This window comes from Ovis canadensis, chromosome 23, assembly GCF_042477335.2.
Source record: "Ovis canadensis isolate MfBH-ARS-UI-01 breed Bighorn chromosome 23, ARS-UI_OviCan_v2, whole genome shotgun sequence".
NCBI classification, from domain to species: domain Eukaryota; kingdom Metazoa; phylum Chordata; class Mammalia; order Artiodactyla; family Bovidae; genus Ovis; species Ovis canadensis.
Window position 1 is genome coordinate 44,328,795 of NC_091267.1, and position 19,766 is coordinate 44,348,560.

Here is a 19,766-nt window from a genome sequence, read left to right on the forward strand (position 1 = left end):
ATTAAGCACAATGTGAATAAGCCCATAATTAAAATGCAGTAGAATAAGTTGAAACGCATGTGTGTTTTTGTTCCTGTTCACTTGAATAATATAGGCAACTGTTACACCATATGCATCTTTAATATATTAGTCTGACTGTTTGTCTTGTTTTACTAAACTGTCTTCTTTCAGCCACCCACACAGAATATGCCTATGGGTCCCGGAGGGATGAGTCCGAGCGGCCCTCCCCCACCTCCGCGTGCTCACAACATGCCTTCAGATGGAATGGTAGGTGGGGGTCCTCCGGCACCACACATGCAGAACCAGATGAACGGCCAGATGCCTGGTAAGTTTCTCTCCTCTAAGACATTAACACCAGAGTTGCTTAGCAACTGAAACGACATGGGGGCTCAAGGGATACTTAGATTGTTGATGACAAAACTGCTTTGAATGCCCCCGAGTCCAAGCTCTCTTAGAGTTTGTTAGCTACAGAGCTACGTGACCTGTATTCAGTGTTTATCAGGCTGCCCTTGGGCTTTGATGTAGCTGACACACAGCATTCCTCTGATGAACAGAACTGGCTAAATTTAGTCTGTCTGAAACTATGCAATACAGCTGGCTTTAGAAGCTTTTGGTGGGGGGAAAAGGCATGGCATCATGGCTTAAGAATTAAAATGTTTATAAAAATGTATTGTAGCATTTCTCTGAGTTTTGTGTTTACTGGAAATTTTAGTGATGTCAGAAACGGTACTGTTGGAAAAATAACACATAGGGAGATAAAACGAAACACTCTCTAAAGTGCTAATGTATTTAGTATTTCCTCATTGGTCTATTGAAACTGAGCTTGGATTTTTATGAATATATATGTTTATAGCATAATGGAAATGTGGAAATTGAGCAAAATTAAAAGCTGGAAAGTGTCAGCTTTCTTACATGATACATCATTTGTTGTTTATCCATTTTAAGTTTAGAGCTACTGAAAATATCTTTCAGACCATCAGGTGCTGATTTACACACCTTTTGCTGGGTTGAATTTTTAACCTGAAAAGTATCTTTAAATTATCTTGTTTTTGTAATAGTAGTCACACCCACACCCATAATTTTGGTGGGGTGTTTTCTACATTTAATATAAGAATATTTTTACTTATTACTTATTTACTTATTACTTATTTTACTTATTTAAATATTTTATTTAATCTTCTAAAAAAGATTATTTTCATCAACATAAAGAAAGTATTATACAAATAGCAATAAAATCACAGAGAAGTTTATTTTTTAAATTAGTAGTATTAGCATCTTTAGGATAGTATCAACTGATTGTGTTGGTAGCATTGGTGTTCAGGGTCTTTGGATGCAGAAAGCACAAAGCAAAAGAGGCCAGGTCACCTGGCTTCCCAGAGAGCGATGTGTGATTGATGGGTCATGGAGGAGGCTGGGGTGTTTTGGTGGCAGCTTTCTCTTTCTTGCCAGGGCTTCCACAGTCACGGCCCACATGGCCCTCACCCCACGTGGAGGCAGGATTAAAGACATAACAGCTTGTTGGTTGTAGTTAGAAGGAACTTCTTGCTTCCTTCTGGTTGTAGTCAGAAGGAACTGGTTGTAGTCGAAGGAAGCTTCTTGCTCTGACCACACTTAGATCATCAGGACACGTTGTTTTTAAAACTGTCAGAGTAGTGCCAATGCAGGTTAGTAAGTCAGGGGAGTTTTGTGATTTTTTTTTTTTTTATAGTGGTGCCTTTAATTAGGAATTCAATTCAACTTCTCCAGGTAACATTCATGCCAAAGGCTGAGGAAGCAAGTGAGCAGTAGTGTAATTATTGTTAACATGACATTTGGTTTTTGTGTGAGGCCATCTGGAATAAGATATCTCTTTATGAGCCAGGGATTTTCAACCAGTTATGACCTAGGTTGTCTAGAATACTGGAGAACTTCTAAAACAACTCATAGTTAGAAAGTTTACAGTTAGGTGTAGGAGAAATTGGAAGTCCAGTTAGTTATATTGTTTTTATTTAATAGGTTTCTTATGATATTTAGCCAACCTTTTTATGCACACAAATTTGTATCTAGGCTTTTGATTTCTGATTTTAGTTGTGTTTTTAATATTTTGTCTTATAAGTGGTAGTGTTCTTTATATGCTGTTTGATCTTGATCACATATCTTCCTTTAAAATAAATTTAGCTGATTGAAAAAAAAATAGATAATATATGCCTGCTGCTGCTGCTGCTGCTGCTTCTACTACTAAGTCGCTTCAGTTGTGTCCGACTCTGTGCGACCCCATAGACGGCAGCCCATGAGGCTCCCCTGTCCCTGGGATTCTCTAGGCAAGAACACTGGAGTGGGTTGCCATTTCCTTCTCCAATGCATGAAAGTGAAAGGTGAAAGTGAAGTCGCTCAGTCGTGTCTGACTCTTAGCGACCCCATGGACTGTGGCCCACCAGGCTCCTTCGTCCATGGGATTTTCCAGGCAAGAGTGTTGGAGTGGGGTGCCATTGCCTTCTCCGTCCCACTTCTTACCTACTGGGAAATCATAAAGTACATTCTGTTGCCAATTTGAAATGTTTTTTAATTATTCACTCCATCCTTTCTCATTGGGTCACATATCAGGAGTGAGGGGAAGGACTCAAATCAGACTACTTAGGCTTGACTCTTAAAAACCACTACTTTACCATTTTTGACAAAATTGTAAACCTCCCGAAGCCTCATTTTTATCCTCTGTAAAATGGGGATAATATTAGTACTGACTTCATAGGGATGTTGTGAATGGTACCAAAATCAAAAGGTGCAAAAAGACACACAGCCCCTCTCTACCCAGGCTCGTTGTTCCAGATAGTCATTGGTGTCTAGTTACCCCTTAAAACATGTGCTGGTGTACATTCTTTCTTCTTCTTCTTTTTTTTTAAACACAAATGGTAGCATATGTTAGATAGTATTATATTTCATATTTTTACCTCTTAAAGATTTCCCTTAGATACCATGAGTATATAAAGATATATTTTGGAGACCACTCAGTATATAAAGAGCTGCCTCATTGTTTTTGATGACTGTATTGCATTCTTTTTATGGATGCCTCGCATTTATTTGGACCGTTTCCTTCTGATAGAAATATAGGTTATTTCTAGTCTTTTGGTATTAAAAATTACACTCTTGTGAAAATGCCTGTGAAATATAAATAAGTACACAAACTTACAGTTTTGTATCCATATACACTCAAAAACTTGTATATTTATAGGATAAAGTCCTAGAACTGAAATTGCTAGGTTAAAGGTATATGCATTTTATAATATGGTAGTTATTGCCATATTGGTCTACATAAAAATAGTACTTACTTATACATTTATAGTCTTCCAGTGAATTATGAAAGTGCTTTTTTCTTCGTACTATGGTTGGAACAAAACTTTTGATCTTTGCAAATCTAAAAGTTGAAAAATGGATCTCATGGTTTTAATTTGCCTTTTTACTATATTAAATGAAACAAGGAATTTTCTCATATTTATGGCCCTTTTGTAGCTTTTGTGTGAACTGATATTTTGTGTACTTTGCCTGTTTACTGCTGGTAGACTTTTACTTACTTAGTTTATATGTTAAGTAATTGGTTTGGTCTGTGATATTTCTTGTAAATAATTTTTCCCAGTTAATCTTTTTATTATTTAATTTTGCTTTTTTTGTCATGTGCAAATGTTTTATTTTTATGTACTCTAGTTTATAAATCTTTTATAGTTCTGAGTTTTTTTTGCGTACTTAAGAAAGCGCTTCCACTCTAAGTTTATTTTAGAAATTCTCCAGTTTGAAATGCTCTTTTATGGTTTCCTTACTTTTTCTTTCTTCTTTTACATCTGGACTTAGTTTTGCTAGAAAAAACATGGTAGGGATCCAGTCTGTGTTTTTCCAGATGTCTGCTCAGTTGTCACAACATCACTTACAGAATCATCTTTCTTTTGCTCACAGATACTTAATATCAGAACCATTGTCATTATTTGCCAGATTGCCCTTTTGGGTCAGTTTTTAGACTGTGCTCTAGGTTCATTGATCTGTGAATTTGTTCATTTATGTGTTAGCACTACACACTTTTAATTCAGCTTCATATATTTTGGTCTCTTATAAAGCAAGTCCTCCTTCGTACTTTGTTTTTTTTTTAATTTTTCTAGAATGTTTCTTTTTTTTCAAAAGCATCAGTTTCTTAATCTGTAAAATGAGAATAGTAGTCCACCCTACAGTATTTGCTGTCATTCAAGTAAAGCATTTACTTTTTTTTGCTATTGATTAAATACTCAAGTTATCATTTGGTAGCTTTTTAAGGTACTTTTGTATAGATCATCTGTTTAACTTTCATATTTTGGTTCCGATCACTTTTCTTCAAGGGCCCAACCATATCCCTATGCAGGGACCTGGACCCAATCAACTTAATATGACCAACAGTTCCATGAACATGCCTTCAAGTAGCCACGGGTCCATGGGAGGTTACAACCATTCCGTGCCGTCATCCCAGAGCATGCCGGTACAGAACCAGATGACCATGAGTCAAGGGCAGCCCATGGGAAACTACGGCCCCAGACCAAATATGAGTATGCAACCAAACCAAGGTAAGTTAGCTTTCTTTATACCCTTCTTGACTAGAATGCTCCATTAGCTTTTGAAAATCAGTTTTTTAAAAATGTTAACTGATTTTCAAAATCACAAGTTTCAAGTAAGTCATACTCAGAAAAGGAACATCAAGTTTGAAACCAGCTGAAAATAATTTTTTTCTTTTACATTTAGGAATTAAATTGCTCAGTTTAGCTTTTTAAGCTTATTTATTTTTATATTTTTGGGACAGTTTATTTGAGACAGTATTTTTGGATTTTGAAGCTAATTGGTGAATAACAGAACATTTGGTTAGACCTAGAGAATTGAGAAAATAGAATTTTATTAAGTATACTCCTTAAAAAGCGTCTGCTCTGTGGTTCATTTTACTTGTGAAGAATATATTAATTTTCTTTGAATCTTGCTTGATTTAATGTTTTCTGATGCTGTGTTTCAGCATTAAAGGTAATTTTAAGATAATTTGTTGTTAGAATGTTCAGTGGAGGTGCTGCTGTATTCTTGTATTATTAGAGTGGTGTGAAGTCTATTAAAGTTTATTACCAATCTCAGAGAATGAAATTGTTATCATGTTTCTCTTTTAAGTATTTTTGTGAATAATAACTAAAAACCAGTAAGTGGCGCTCTGTTCTGCTAATTGCCTGTTAAACCATCTGGCCTGTTGCCAGCTTAAAGCTATTTCAATTATGAAATGTGATGAGGTTAAGAGTCTCAGATAGAATTAAATGTATTTGCAATAAAATTGTCTAGATTTTGCTTATGAAAAACAAATCACCAAAATACAACCAGATAAAGGAAGTTAATCTGTTGATTATTATTTTTGATGAAATAATATATTGTGATTTAAAAATCTACAGATATTTTCTATAATTTTGGTAAAATACACCAGACACAAAGGCAGATAAATGGAACAAACTGTCAATGAACATAGCTTCACAGAACTGGCACTTATTCCATTCTTTTCCCCTGAAAGTTGTTGAGTGCCCATTATGGAATATTTCCTTAAGTTATATCAAATAAAGGTTCAAAACCACAGCAAGATCCAGTCAGTGCTAGATTAGGAGGGGTTCAGATGTTTCCTATACAGTTTGATTACCAGGAAAGAGAGCAAAAAAATAGTGATAGTGATTCTTTACAGCAACCACCGTAATGGTGGCACATTTCTTAGAAAATACGTGTGCGACAGTGGATGTTGCTGCAGCAGGGATTGACACGGCATCTTAAGATTTGAAGGGCCATCCCAGGTGTCTCAGTGGTAAAGAATCCGCCTGCAGTGCGGGAGACCTGGGTTTGATCCCTGGGTCAGGAAGATCCCCTGGAGAAGGAAATGGCAACCCACTCCAGTATTCTTGCCTGGGAAATCCCATGGACAGAGGAGCCTGGCAGGTTATAGCCCTAGGTTCGCCAGAGTCAGACACAACTGAGCAACTGAGCATGCACTTAAGATTTGAAGAAGAAAAATAACATATGCAGCAATGTGTATGGAGAAAATGGTTTTACTGTTTTTGGAAAAAGGAGTTAAAGTTTTATAGGAGTTTCTGTTCAAAATATAGCCACCAGCTATTACTGTTTTTTAAATTAAAATTATTTTTCTTTTATTGAGTTACAGTTAACATACAATATTAGTTTCAGGTGTATAGCATAATGATTTGACAGTTTCCTGCATTATGAAATGATCACCATAAGTCCAGTTACCATGTCATTGAACTAAATTGTTAAATATTATTGACTGTATTCCCTGTGTGTACATAATACCACCATGACTTACTTAAACCTGGAAGTTTGCACGTCTTAGTCTGTTTCACCCATGTTGTGCATCACCCCCAACACCCCAGTGTTCTGAAAAATGTCATATTTGTATCAATGTATAGTTTTTTCTTTTTTTTAGAAGTTATTTTACTTTTTCTTTGTTCTCATAATTTGTGAATTTAAGAATAGAAAATAGACTGTATAAAACATGACTTTGAGGATCTGATTTAGAAATAAAACCTGCATTTCAAAAGAGAAAAGAGGATGTTAGGGAGGAAATTACCACTGTTTTAAAAAATCTCTTCTGGACAAATATAAAGCTTTTCGGTTAAATTTTGACATTTCAGAATCAAGAACCACCAAAGAAAATTGCAATTTCCATGGAAAAAAGGAGGGAAAGTTATATGAGTTTTTAGCAATACTTGCTTTCTTAATCACAAATAAAAAACTTTTCAGTTAAATTTCTTATAAAAATATTTTGAATTCCTTATAGATATATTTTAATTACATGGTACCTGTTGGATTTTTAAAAACTTGTGCAGCATGATATAAGTTTTATTTGAAGTTTTAATATTTATTTTATTATAAAACCTTTCCTTAGATAGTTTTATAAAAATAAGCTATATGTTTTACAGTAAATTTTTTGTTTTGATAAATAGGTGAAAGAAATTAGAGGAGACTATATTTTAAAATATTTTAAAGAAAAGCTTAGAGGAATACCAATATTCTATAAAAGGAAATGTTTTCTACTTTAAAGATTTTTTGTTAATATTTGTTGAGATATTATTTGCCGTTCTTTGAGTTAATTCAGATTTCAAAATGTTGAGGCCTTTTAACTATCTGCTTATTTCTGTATACATATCTCTACATCAAGAGCTATTAGAAAAAAATGTTAAAACCACTTATTTTTTAATAATGAAATTTATTAAATATTTAATAATGAAATAGTGAGATTTCTTAGATTAAATCTCTGTCCAATGACAAATGAAGGGGAGAAAAACCAGTCCCGATAATTGTGTTTTAAAAACAAGTAACAATTATTTAACCTTTGTCAGGTTAATAATCATTAATTATTTAGGTGACATATTTGGGTACTTTATCTGATGATGTCATAGTAGTTTTCTAAATAGAACATTGCAGGTCAAGACCTAGATGTGTTTTATTCTGGTAGTTTTGAAGTGGCTTTGTTATTTACCCTCTCTCCTTTCCTTTCCTTTCCTTCTTTTTTTTCTCCCCTCTTTGAAAATGAAATTCAGGAGGAAAAAAGTACTCCTCTAAAAATTTTGTCATGTATTTTGGAGTCTGACTGAAATTAATTCAAAGGATAGATATCTTACACAATTTCAGTTTATCACTGTGAATGTTTTAAAAAGGAAGGAGAAGCAGCATAATAATTTATACTCATAGTTCCAATATAAAAGGGGACATTGTATACCAGTGTTATAGTAAAAGTATCATTTCTGGCAATGAAATTATGGAATGTCTTTGGATGTCATAATTCTCTAAAAGCTGTTTTCAGCTTTTAAATTTTTACTGAAAAGTTGAAAAATGAGTAAACCAAATTAATGCAAAGTCTAATATAGTGAAAACATGTAGACCTACCACACCAAACATGTCATTTCAAAAAACTGAATAAAAAATTGGCCCCATTAAATTTACTGATTACCATATTCATAGTCATTAAAAAATTATAAATTAAATGAACTTATATGACAGTGGCAATTGGTGCCTACTTTTAGTTGTAGTTTTATGCATATCTGTGAACTGAGAAAGCAGATGTTTTTAAATTTAGCATTTAGTGTATATTCTCTTAAGAGGACTACTGTTTTTAGATGAGTGGTTTAGCAAGTTTTTAATGTTAATTTCTTTCTTAAATTGCTACACAGTGTTGTAAATAGTTAATCCGACCTAATTCCTGTGTTATTTTAACTATAATCCAGATTAAGTTCAGTGATGTTCACTTTGAACTTAAGGAGTAAGGCTCATGTTCACAGTTGATCACCTTCTTACGTGTTGGATCTACTCACTTACGTAGATAACGTCGGCTCCACTGCAGTTCAGACAGCTCCGCAGAGGCAGAGGTTTGCCTCTTTTGTTCTGGTATCTAGAACAAAACCAGATCTGTCTTTTCAGTGAATGGGAACTGAAACCAAATGTTACATGATAACCCAGAAAGATACAGAGTTAGTGCCTTAAAGATGTTTCTTTAAAAGTCTAATTAATTTGAGTAGAGTAGTAGGCTTTCTGGAACAAAAGTTAACATTTGATAGCACCAGCATATTTTTCATTCCCAGGCATTAGTGATTATAGCTTTCCAGATTTTAACACCATTTTACTTACTTATTACATATTCAAACATAAGGATTTTCACAGATTGTTATATTTGTGTTAAAGCATATATTTCACAAGTTCCAGGTATGGTATATAATTCTTCAGACTTGGATCCAAGTCTTGGCCCCATAGATTACTGTGTATGGGCCTCTATCTAATTTTCTTAATTTCTTTAAGTAAGATTAAGTGAGATGATGCATTTAAAAATCCTAATTCCATAATTTTTTATATAATTTACATAAAATGAGAACAAGGGGTTTTGTAATAATGAAAACTTGAGATCATTTATTGGGGATTATCTTCTTTAGCCATAAGACCTAATTTATTTCTGGCTTTAGTTTTGTTTGAACAGTATTAAGAAAGTCTTGATTGATTTAGCTAATAAGTTGCAAGTGATAATGATGTGATCTAGAAGCTTGACATTAGAGTAGTGGGAAATTTTTCTTTAAGTACTTTTATCATATAAATATGAAGGGCAAAAAAATATTGTCATAGCCAGATTTGTTATATTTACTCTTATTTTACGGTGGTTTATTATCAGTTATATATTCAGTTTTTTTAGAAACTGACAAAGTGATTACCAAAGTAGCTCTCCCATTTTATATCCCAGCAGCACAGTGCATGTGGGACCCGCTTTCTTCAGATATTTGCCAGCATTTGGTATTGTCAGTTTTTTTTTTAATTTTAGCTGTTCTAAAAATGAGTAGTAGATCACATCTCATTGTGGCCTTAATTTGCATCTCCCCAATGGCTAGTGATGCTGAACATCTTTTCACGTGCTTATTTGCCATCTGTATATCCTCTTCAGTGAAATGTCTCTTAATGTCTTTTGCCCATTTTCTGGTTGAATTATTTTCTGACTGTTGAGTTTTGAGAAATCTTCATATATTCTTTTAGGATTAATTTAAAACTTTTTCCCAGTTTTGTTTTTTTTTTTTTAAGTGTAAAATTTCAAACATAGAAAACTTGAAGGAATTGTACCTGTATGGTTGCCTCCTGTATTCTACTCATCCATTAATGGCATCTTCTTTTTAAATGCATTTCCGAGTGTTTTGCAGATACTATTATACTTTTGCCCATTAATACTTTAGTCTGCATAGCATTGGAGCACAACGTTTAAAATTTTTTCTTTTAACAGTTTTCTTTTAAAATAAGGTAACATTTACATACAATGAAATACAAAAATCTTAAGTGTCTCATTCACTGGGTTTTGATGTATTTGTAACACATGTACTCCTTGGCCTTTGTTTTATAACTAACATCCTAGGTGCCTTTATGGGATGCCGTTTTACTCCGGTTTAAATATTTTGTGTTAACCATAATCTAGCTTCTTTTATGGTAAAAGGGCATGATTGATTTACTTTTTCTGTTAGAAGTCTTTATCTTAAAGTGTTATCCTAAGAACACCGGCATCAGAATCATCAGGGGTACCTGTTAAAATAAGATTTGTCTGCTCTTCCATGCCCACTAAATGAGAATCTCTAGGGGTAAATTTTAGAAATTACTTTTTACAAATCTTCCAAGTCATACCTGTTTATACAGTCCATTCCATCTGAAGTTTTTCTGGGCAGGATAATCTCTCCCGTACCTGATTCTTTATAAGTTTCAGCTTTCATGCTACGTTGACACAAAGCTGTATATTCTCAGATAGCCTGTGTCCATGGCTTCCTGTTTGGGCAAAATGGGGACTTTACTTTCACAGCAGATTGTCACTTGCGTCCCATAAATCTAGAGCTTTTGGAATTCCTTTCAGTCTACAGTAGGTGCAGTCTACAGGGGCTTTGTTTTTGAATTAATATTATTATATAGTATAGTTGAAATTATTCAGGGGAATTGACTGAGAAATTGCATAGCGTTTTGCTTTGCCAGATTTATGAAGCCACAACACATCCCTTTTCTAATTTTCAGTCATCAGAAAGCTAAATATATAATCTAATCCTCAGACTAGTTTGTAGAGGTGCCTATGATGTACAATTATGCCCTTGAGAATCCAGGACTTCTTAACTCAGCACTAATGGCATGTTGAGTCACCTACATCTCTACTGTGGGGGCATACCCTGTGCACTGAGATATTTAGCCGTATTTCTGTCTTGTACCCACTAGGTGGCAGTAGCAACCCCCCAGCACCTGTGGAGACAACCAAAAATGTCTCTGAACATTACTGAATATCCTCTGGGGACAAAATCCCTCTCGGTTGAAAAATCACAGCCTTAAGAAATGGTTACTGGAAGGAACTGCATGTAAGGGTGGTCTGTGTTACTGAAGAAACTTAACAACAATAACAAAAGTTTTTGCTACTGTTATGTTTCAGTACTTTTTAAATACTTTCATGGGATTTCTCTAAAAATTGTTCTTTTTACTAGATAAAATCTGTCATGGTTCTATTTCTTCATTGATTGCTAGGAAATTCAGCTCAGTTTGCACTAGTTAACAGTGACTTTACTAAACTTCTGAGATTTTCTTGCTTAGCTCTTGTTCTTTTAACCTTGATGGTTTTTTCTAAATGTCTTATGAACCACTTAAAACTCTTGATGAAGGCAGGTGTAGATTTTAGGTAAGTAAAGAATCCTGTTCACTTTAAATGGTATTTTAATAGGTAGTGAGTTAGCTAATTGAATTTACTGAAATACAGGGATTTTCTTCCTGCAAATAAAGCATTAGTAATGCTTTCAAATGAGAGCTATAAGTGGTTTAGTTTGAGATTGAATGGTTAAGGAACAAGTAGTAAAATGTGAGCAGTAGGTGAAGAAAGATGAACAAGAAAATGGTCTTGTAGTGGGTATTATCTACACGGTTTTGTATTCATTCTTACTGTAACACAGATAATAGATGAAGAGAAGGAACTTATTGTATTCTAGGATTTTATTATTATAGTGTTAATGTTATGTAGAACTGTTTTTCTCGGAGATATTACATTGGAGAAGTTTGCTTTGACTTTTGGAGGAGAGGTATACATAATGGCTAAGAGCGTGGCTTTAGATTTCTCACTGTTTCCTAGCCATGCAACTTTAGGTAAGAGTCTTAATGCTTGAATGCCTTGAGTTTTCTTACTTGTAAAGTGAAGTTGACAACAATACTACCTGTTTCATAGGGTTTGAGGAGGATAAATAAATAATAGACTTAAAGATCTTAGCTTAATGCCTGGGCCATAATAAGTGTTCATTAACTGTTAGCTGTCATTTTTAATCTTCATTTAAAATTATTCATAGATTAATGATATGACTTTAGAGTTTTATTATTTTGCATCTCAAGATATGATTAAAATATAGGACATTGTTTCTGTAGAGTATTTGATAGTAGGATCTTTGTACATATCATCCTTTATAGTACTTCTTAGTGTCAGAAAGGTTTATGTGAAAGATAAAAAATTGCCTTTAAGCATATAGTAATGTGAAATGTCACACTTTGTAGAAATTGGTTATAATAGACTCATTTTATAATCTTTACTCTGTAGCACAAATTTTTAGAACTTATTTTGGGGTAGCCTTTTGAGGTTTAGCACTCTTATTTCCGTTAGTATCTTAATAGATAATACACATTTATTTGCCATAGTGTAACATATTTCATTATCATAAGAAAAATAATATGCTTCCTAAACAATCAGAGTTTAAATCATAATTTTTTTTAATAGATAAGGCTTCAAGGAAAAAGACGGGAAGTGCCGTGGTTTAGCCGTGGTTTAGCCGTGCCCTCCTGCTCTGTCTTCTGCAGTTTTAGGCTTGATCTTGAGTGATGTCATGGGTCCTTAGAGGGAGAGCAGTGACAGAAAATAAAAGAAGGTGGTAATTGAGCTCTTTGGGATTGGAACTGCTGACAGTCCCAAAAGATGAAGCACAAGTGGCATGGTCTTCTCTATCTAGGGCTTAAGCTAGCATTACTTTTCTCCTTTATAGCAAACCTTAGAACTTTGTTATTACTGTGTCTTTTTGGATTTTTCCCCAACTGTAATGTTTTTGCTTTCTTTCTCCTTTAATTTTGGTTCCACTGCATATTATATGCTTTAATTTTATAGTGATCTTATGTTAAAACAAGAGATCTTTAATCACTGTTGAATAAAAAGACAAGGCAAAACCTTCATTTATGGGAAATAAGTTCTGTAAATGGTCAGTCATGCTGCCTATTCTATTATGAATGCTAGTGTTCAATATACAAAATGTTTTGATAATTGTAACCTGAATTACAGTAGTATTTTGAAGCTTTTCCATTGCATAATTTGCTTCTGAACTACTAACTTGGCTATAGCTGGAGCAGAGGCAGTGACGAATAGTGGAATAAATGTGCTTTGAAATCTAACTGGAGTTGTGCCTGATTCCCAGTTGATGTCTATCAGCTTATATATTCTTGATCTTAGGATTTCTTGGCTGAACACTTGAAAATTAGGATCCTTACCTCTGGCAGGTGTTAGAGATTCACATGAAGTAAGCGTGAGAGCACGTCTGGTAGTAAGGGCATTCTGCGTCAGGTTGTCTTTCCCCTTCCAGTCTCTACTGAACTATCTCATCCCTACGACTGAGTTTACTTCCTTGTTGAAAACAAAGTCCCAGAGTAACCTTTGAAAGACTTAAATTTATGACAAAATTAGAAGGAAAAAGAAATTTGAAAAGAAGCAGAATAAAAGAAGATAAATAGCAGAAAAAAGAATTTTTAGCTCTGATAGAGTACTTCTTTAGATAGCCAGTTCTTCATATTGGAAAAGAATGAATTCTCTTTGCTCACATTGTTCCTGGTGTTTTAAGTCAGAAATATATTTAAAGAGGTGGGTGTGTTGCATTTTAGATTTTTATGTAAATTGTGATCTTTTGGCTCATCTGGACAGTTTTACCTGTACAACTTTTCTAATTCTTTCCCCAAGTCAGTGAAGGCGGGGTGGGGCATGTAGCTATTTAAGCAGGAGATTGGGAGACAACTCATACATGCTTCTCAGGCAGTAATGGTTATAATGTTTGAATGATGAGCTCCACATACTGTAACTTAGCCCAGTGAACCTCTAAGCTACCTGCTTTGTTGGATGGGCAGCGCAGAACTTCATGGCCATTTTTGATTATATCATGTGATGCATTTTTACTGTTACCAACGTGATACTGTCGCAGTGGCTGTTCCACTATCTGGATATTGCTCACTCAGGAAACTACGCAGTTCTGATTTCCAAGTCTATGGCTTATTGTAATTCTCTGCCTAGGTATTTTTTGACTGTGTTAAAGGTTATTAAGCATTTTGTAGCCTTTGATTTTAGGAAGACCATTTTAGTTTATAAATCTTAGAGTTGAAAAAACTTCCTGGTGGCTCAACTAGTAAAGAACCATCCTGCCAGTGCAGGAGACGCAAGAGATAAAGAGTTCGATCCCTGGGTCGGGTAGATCCCCTGGAGAAGGAAATGGCAACCCGCTCCAGTGTTTTTGCCTGGAAAATCCCATAGACAGAGGAGCCTGGCAGACTGCAGTCCATGGGGTCACAAAGAGTCAGACATGACTGAACACACATACTCACAAAGTTGAAAAATAGAAGACCCTTAGGTTTCCATTTTAAAATTGTGTATGAAATTCCACTGATAAAAGTAGTACATTTATAAATGTGTTTGTAGATTCTCTATCTACTGTTACATAATGATTGGGCATTGAAAAAGGAAAAAGACATACCCAGAAATTAGATTTCTTTCCCTCTGTTTAAATACTCATTTGCTGTGTGATTTTTGTCGTTTTCTTTGTTTAGAGATATTTTCTTATGTAGCATAAGATTCTGTCTTTTCTGGAAAGATTGTCTGGATAAATATTATATAGTACATAATGAAACATATATGCATTTGGGAAGTTCATATATTGTAACCACTCTGTTTTTTAAGAAATTGGTACAATATTCCTCCAGTGAAATTTAAATCAGCTATGGTGGATCACTTTTCCCTAGTTTGCAGATTATTTTAGGCACGTGAACTGTAGTTCAAAGATTTGCTTATATTACTTGAAGTCAGTTTATCTTCCAATAAATTATCTAGTTTAGGGATTATATGACAATAAAAGAAGTTTGTATTTCTCTTAAGATGTTTAAGTTATATGCCAGCAATTATGTGGGTAACGTTTTGTCCGTTTTCAGGTCCAGTGATGCACCAGCAGCCTCCTTCTCAACAGTACAACATGCCCCAGGGAGGTGGGCAGCATTACCAAGGCCAGCAGCCACCAATGGGAATGATGAGTCAAGTTAACCAAGGCAATCATATGCTGGGTCAGAGGCAGATCCCTCCCTATAGACCACCTCAACAGGGTACGGCTCCATGGGGAAAAATTCTCACAGTGCTCGAAAGGCTTTCCATTTTAACAAACTTTTCATATAGGCAAAGTTGGAGCCTTTTCTTTCTTAATTTTGAAAATAATTATTTTTCTTAAAAGGTAATGGGTATAGTAGGTACAGAGGGTCATGAAAAGTGGATATGAACTCCCTGGTTTTATTTATTTATTAAACTTATTAAAATTTATTTATTCTTTTCTGGGAAAAGGTTATGTCATCAAATTATTATCATAAGCTCACTAATTTACAGCAGAAAATATTTTATTTTTGAGAAATTACTAAATGTATGATCAGAAACAAACCCTAATTTGTTTCAAACTGCTGTAATATCGGAAAGGAAATTAATTTTCTGCCAGTTTGAATCTGTTTTTAGGAAGGTTGTGTTTCTGCTTTTTGAGTTGCTGTTGTTTGATATTGCACGTGTGGTCTTAACATTGATTTCTGTGAAATGTGGTATGTGTTGTTGCTGTTTATGTATGTGTGTGTATAAGAAAAGTCAGAAGTGTCTGAGATGCCAAAGCATGGGAGGGGAATCTACGGCTGCCAAATAATCTGTCATAACATCAGATTAGACGGAATGCCTTTGATGACACAGAGAACAAACTGTTTACATCTTGACTGGTTGTGGTTTTTCAGGCCCACCACAGCAGTACTCAGGCCAGGAAGACTATTACGGGGAACAATACAGTCATGGTGGACAAGGTCCTCCAGAAGGCATGAACCAGCAATATTACCCTGATGGTAATCTCTCCTAATGTTAACTTTCCCGTTTTCTATCCCTGCCCAGTATTAATGTAGCCAGCTATTCAAAACGTTGTAATGAGAATGAAAAAACTAACACTGTGTTTCTTCCAAATTTAGAAACACATCAGTAATCTAAAGCATCAATCGTGCCGTTAATTTATAATCTATTTTAAAGTATATTTTGCTTGGTTATTCCATATTTGTATCATCAGGCAACATGTTCTATCATTGGAATCCTATCTTATGTAATAGAAGATCCTTTTATATTTGGAATTGTTCATTTGAACCAAAGCAAGTGTTACTGATTTGCCTTTTTAGAAAACAGCTTTATTGAGGTAATTCATACACCATAAAGTTCAACTGTTGATTTACTTTTATTCATTGTATAAATACAAAGAGAATATAGTTCTTGAGTATTCTACCAAATTTTATCCTGTTAGTTAATATTACATATGTCTCAAAGAACTATGGTTTATATATGTTATCATTTGCATTCGAGAAAAATTTTGGAGGCTAAATTATATCCATAATATACTTGTTTATATAGAGTTAGTAGAATAGAAAGGCATTTGAAAATCAGACTTTAACTCTAGTTGTTTAGTTTAATGGTAATTTTATTTTTTAACGAGAAGGTGGCTTGTGAAAAAATGGTCAGTAAAAGATGTACTGTGTTTAGTAGTTAGCCAAGCATACAAGTAGACTTTTATCATACAGTTCTTTGTTTACCTGTATGCTTGAAAATTTTATGATACAATGTTGAAGAAAAAATAATCCAGACATATAAAATTGATCAGATAGAGGTAGCTGTTCACATTACAAAATGATCTGTCTTGTTTGGAAGGATTTGCCAAAATCTTCATTTATATTAAGCTCCCTTGATATAATTAGGTAAAACTACTTAACAGAGAAACTTGGAGAAACTAAGAACTTGAAGCTGAAATGTTGAGACCATTTGACCAGAAGCTAATGTAAACTAGCAGGAGGATATGACTTGGTGTATTTAAAAAATCATATTATCTGCCACTTTCTGTCAGTGTATAAATCATAAGTGGTATATTCCTGCAGAGATTCTGCTTGTATAGGCAGAACAAACACTCCCTATAGAATTTTGCACACAAAATATGTGTTTCTTAGTGGTAGTGATACATAAGGATAATTCTGGTTAGAAAATATTTTAAAAAAAAATATTTTACTTACCCTCAGTTATTTAGAATGTTGGAGGTTTTTTGTTTTCCTTTCACATGTAGACATTGTTTTAACTTTTTTTTCTTGAAAAACTAGTTACATATATATACTATAGATATATTTATATTGTTATAAATACAAACTTTCTATTCAAAATAGATTTTTTTTTTGTAAATAGCAGAACTTAAAGGTTGCTATAAATAATTCTTTTATTGTACAATGGAATTTAAAAATTTAAGCCATATATCATTTTTACATAAATGTGTATTAATGTATTTGTCCAATATTTACATAGAGTATTTCATTTATAGCAACAGTTAATTTTCTTAAACAGCATTGGATGTTTTCTTACTACATTTAGATCCTTATGCCAGTAAATATATAGATTAAGGACCAACAGACTTTTTTCTGTAAAGGGCCAGGGAGTAAATATTTTAGTCTTTGCAGATCCTGTGGTCTTGGTCTCAACTACTAAACTCTTGTAGTAGCATGAAAACAGCTATAGAAAATATGAATGGGTATGACTGTTCCAGTGAAGCTTAATTTGCAAAAAGAAGCCACTGGCTGTATTTAGACTGCAGGCCATAGGTTGCCAATCTATAATGTAGATATTTAGGAGGTGGTTTGGAAACACTGGAATACTAGAGCTATGAGTATTATATTTATTCATAACTATATTTCTCCTTCCTTAATTAGGTATTCTTCTAAAATTTAGTTCAGATCTTAGCTAACTGAAAGGTTTTTTCCTGCAATTTCTTTGGGCAATTAAGTTAAAAGGACTAAGCCTAGTAAGGGTTTCTGTAAAAACTATGTGCACAAACAAATAAAAATGAAATTCTTACTTTGGAAAAAAAAAAAAAAAGGACTAAGCCTAGTCATCTTGCTGGTGTAACTTATTGTGCCTTAAAATGAAACATGTGCTCTGGCAATTAACACAGTATTAATTTTTGAAGGTGTATGTTTATGATACTCCAGAAATATTTCCTAAAGACTCCCAGAATGGCAACATTAAGCAATATATTTTTGCATCTGAAAATACTTTGATATACAAATACTTCAAGGAAGTTAATACAGAATGTGAAATATTTAAGTTTCTTTTAGGGGGAAAAAACTTATGGAGCTCTTTTATATTTTGCGTTGTTTTAGCATATGCTGTGGAATTGGCGACCAGCAGAACAGGTGTTTGACAAAATATGACAATTGCTTCCTTTGCTCATTCTAATTTAATTCAGGTTATTTACATGTGAAAGGCCTAAATGCTTTCCTTTTCTTTTTTTAAAAAAATGGAAGATAAAGTTTTTTTTCCCCTCCTTGATGAGGATTATCAGAGTTAAGACTAAGTGTAATGTTTCTAAAACTGTTTTTTGCTTTAAAAAGAAAATTGCACGTTATCTCAATATGAAAGCAATCACATTTGGTAAATATTTGGCTAATGCAATTGAAATTTTTTATGTATTTCCATTTCTTTTTCTTTTTTTTTCAGTTTTATCTGAAAGTATAAATATATTTAGGGTTTTCACTCAGTGGCCATTAACGTTTCTTCCTGTCTCTTGTCGAATTGATGTAGGTCATAATGATTACGGTTATCAGCAACCGTCGTATCCTGAACAAGGCTACGATAGGCCTTATGAGGATTCCTCACAACATTACTACGAAGGAGGTATCTATATACCTTCACACACATACACATATATATCCCCTTCTACAGGAACAAAAATTCTTGCATAAGACAACTTCTACCCACGCAAAGCTCTTGTAGAATACTAGTTGCTGGCTGTCTTGAAAGTTCCAGGGAGCCTAGAACAATCAGAATAATTTTCTTACAAATATTTAAAATGTATAACCATGACTTGCCATTTCTAACAACCATAAAAAGACTAAAACATTTTAAAATAATTTTTTTCCTCAGTGGAAATTTTCTATTTGAACATAAATCCATCAATCCAATTTTTTTTTCTTGTTGTGTGTTCACATATGTATAATTTTACATATAAGTTTAGTGCCTCTAGGAAACAGCTTGCTGATCTTGTGTAGCTAGTGTGTGCTCTTGTAGCTGTCTTTAATTTTTGTCTTTTTTATTTTATTTAGCATAGTCATGATCTTATGACTGTGATGTTCCAGTAAATGTAATGCTCGTATGGCAGAGACGCTGAAAATGCTGCAGTTCAACCTTGCAAAATTGGCTTTAACTGCAGTTTGTTTGGCCGAAATCCTTCTGTTTGGTTTGAGTTTTTTCTTTGTTTTGTTAACTTTTAAAAATCAATATAGCATTTCATTTTGTTCTTGTGTTGTTGGCTATGCATCTTAGAGGAATAAAGTTAATTAAGCAAACTCCTCAGTATTTTCTTTTTGTCCTCTTCTCCAATTATCATGTAGGAAATACGCAGTATGGCCAACAGCAAGATGCCTACCAAGGACCACCTCCCCAGCAGGGCTACCCACCCCAGCAGCAGTACCCAGGGCAGCAAGGCTACCCAGGACAGCAGCAGGGCTACGGTAATCGCTTCTGGCAGTTTTAACTTAGTTCCTCCTGTGGAAGTGGATATTTAATTTTCATTTGAAAATTCACAGCTTTAGCTCAGTCTACTCGTGCAGTGTCTCTTTAAAAAGTTCTTAAAACTAGTAGTCTGTTTAAGAAAAAGCATAAACTGGAGATGGCTCATTGACCACAGGTAAGGTATAGAAAGTCATTTGAAATGAATTCATTAATTTATGAATTCCTAAACCTGTTTGACATTCATGACCAGCCAGTAGCTTTGCGTGTGCTTAGAAAACTGATGAGTTGGGTGATTACTAACAGTATCTACATAATCTGCTTGGCAAATTCATTTCCAAAACTAATGACTGTTACCATGAAAAGTAACATTGATGTTTTAGTGTACAAATGAGGTCCATTTGGAATGCCTAGAGAAAATGTTTTT

The 19,766-nt window shown here is 34.0% G+C and overlaps 1 protein-coding gene across 8 annotated transcripts in view; it reads left to right on the forward strand.

Moving 5' to 3' along the window:
* SS18 (SS18 subunit of BAF chromatin remodeling complex) overlaps window positions 1-19,766 on the forward strand; it is a 72,503-nt gene that overhangs the window by 37,616 nt on the left and 15,121 nt on the right. For 4 of the 8 annotated variants that reach the window (XM_069569215.1, XM_069569216.1, XM_069569214.1 and 1 more), the window contains exons 4-9: window positions 172-325; window positions 4,338-4,559; window positions 14,725-14,892; window positions 15,553-15,657; window positions 18,413-18,505; window positions 19,222-19,341. In XM_069569215.1, coding sequence (XP_069425316.1) covers window positions 172-325; window positions 4,338-4,559; window positions 14,725-14,892; window positions 15,553-15,657; window positions 18,413-18,505; window positions 19,222-19,341 — 862 coding nt within the window. The remainder of the gene's footprint in view (window positions 1-171; window positions 326-4,337; window positions 4,560-14,724; window positions 14,893-15,552; window positions 15,658-18,412; window positions 18,506-19,221; window positions 19,342-19,766) is intronic. The other 4 variants (XM_069569219.1, XM_069569220.1, XM_069569217.1 and 1 more) reach the window with 1 other exon arrangement.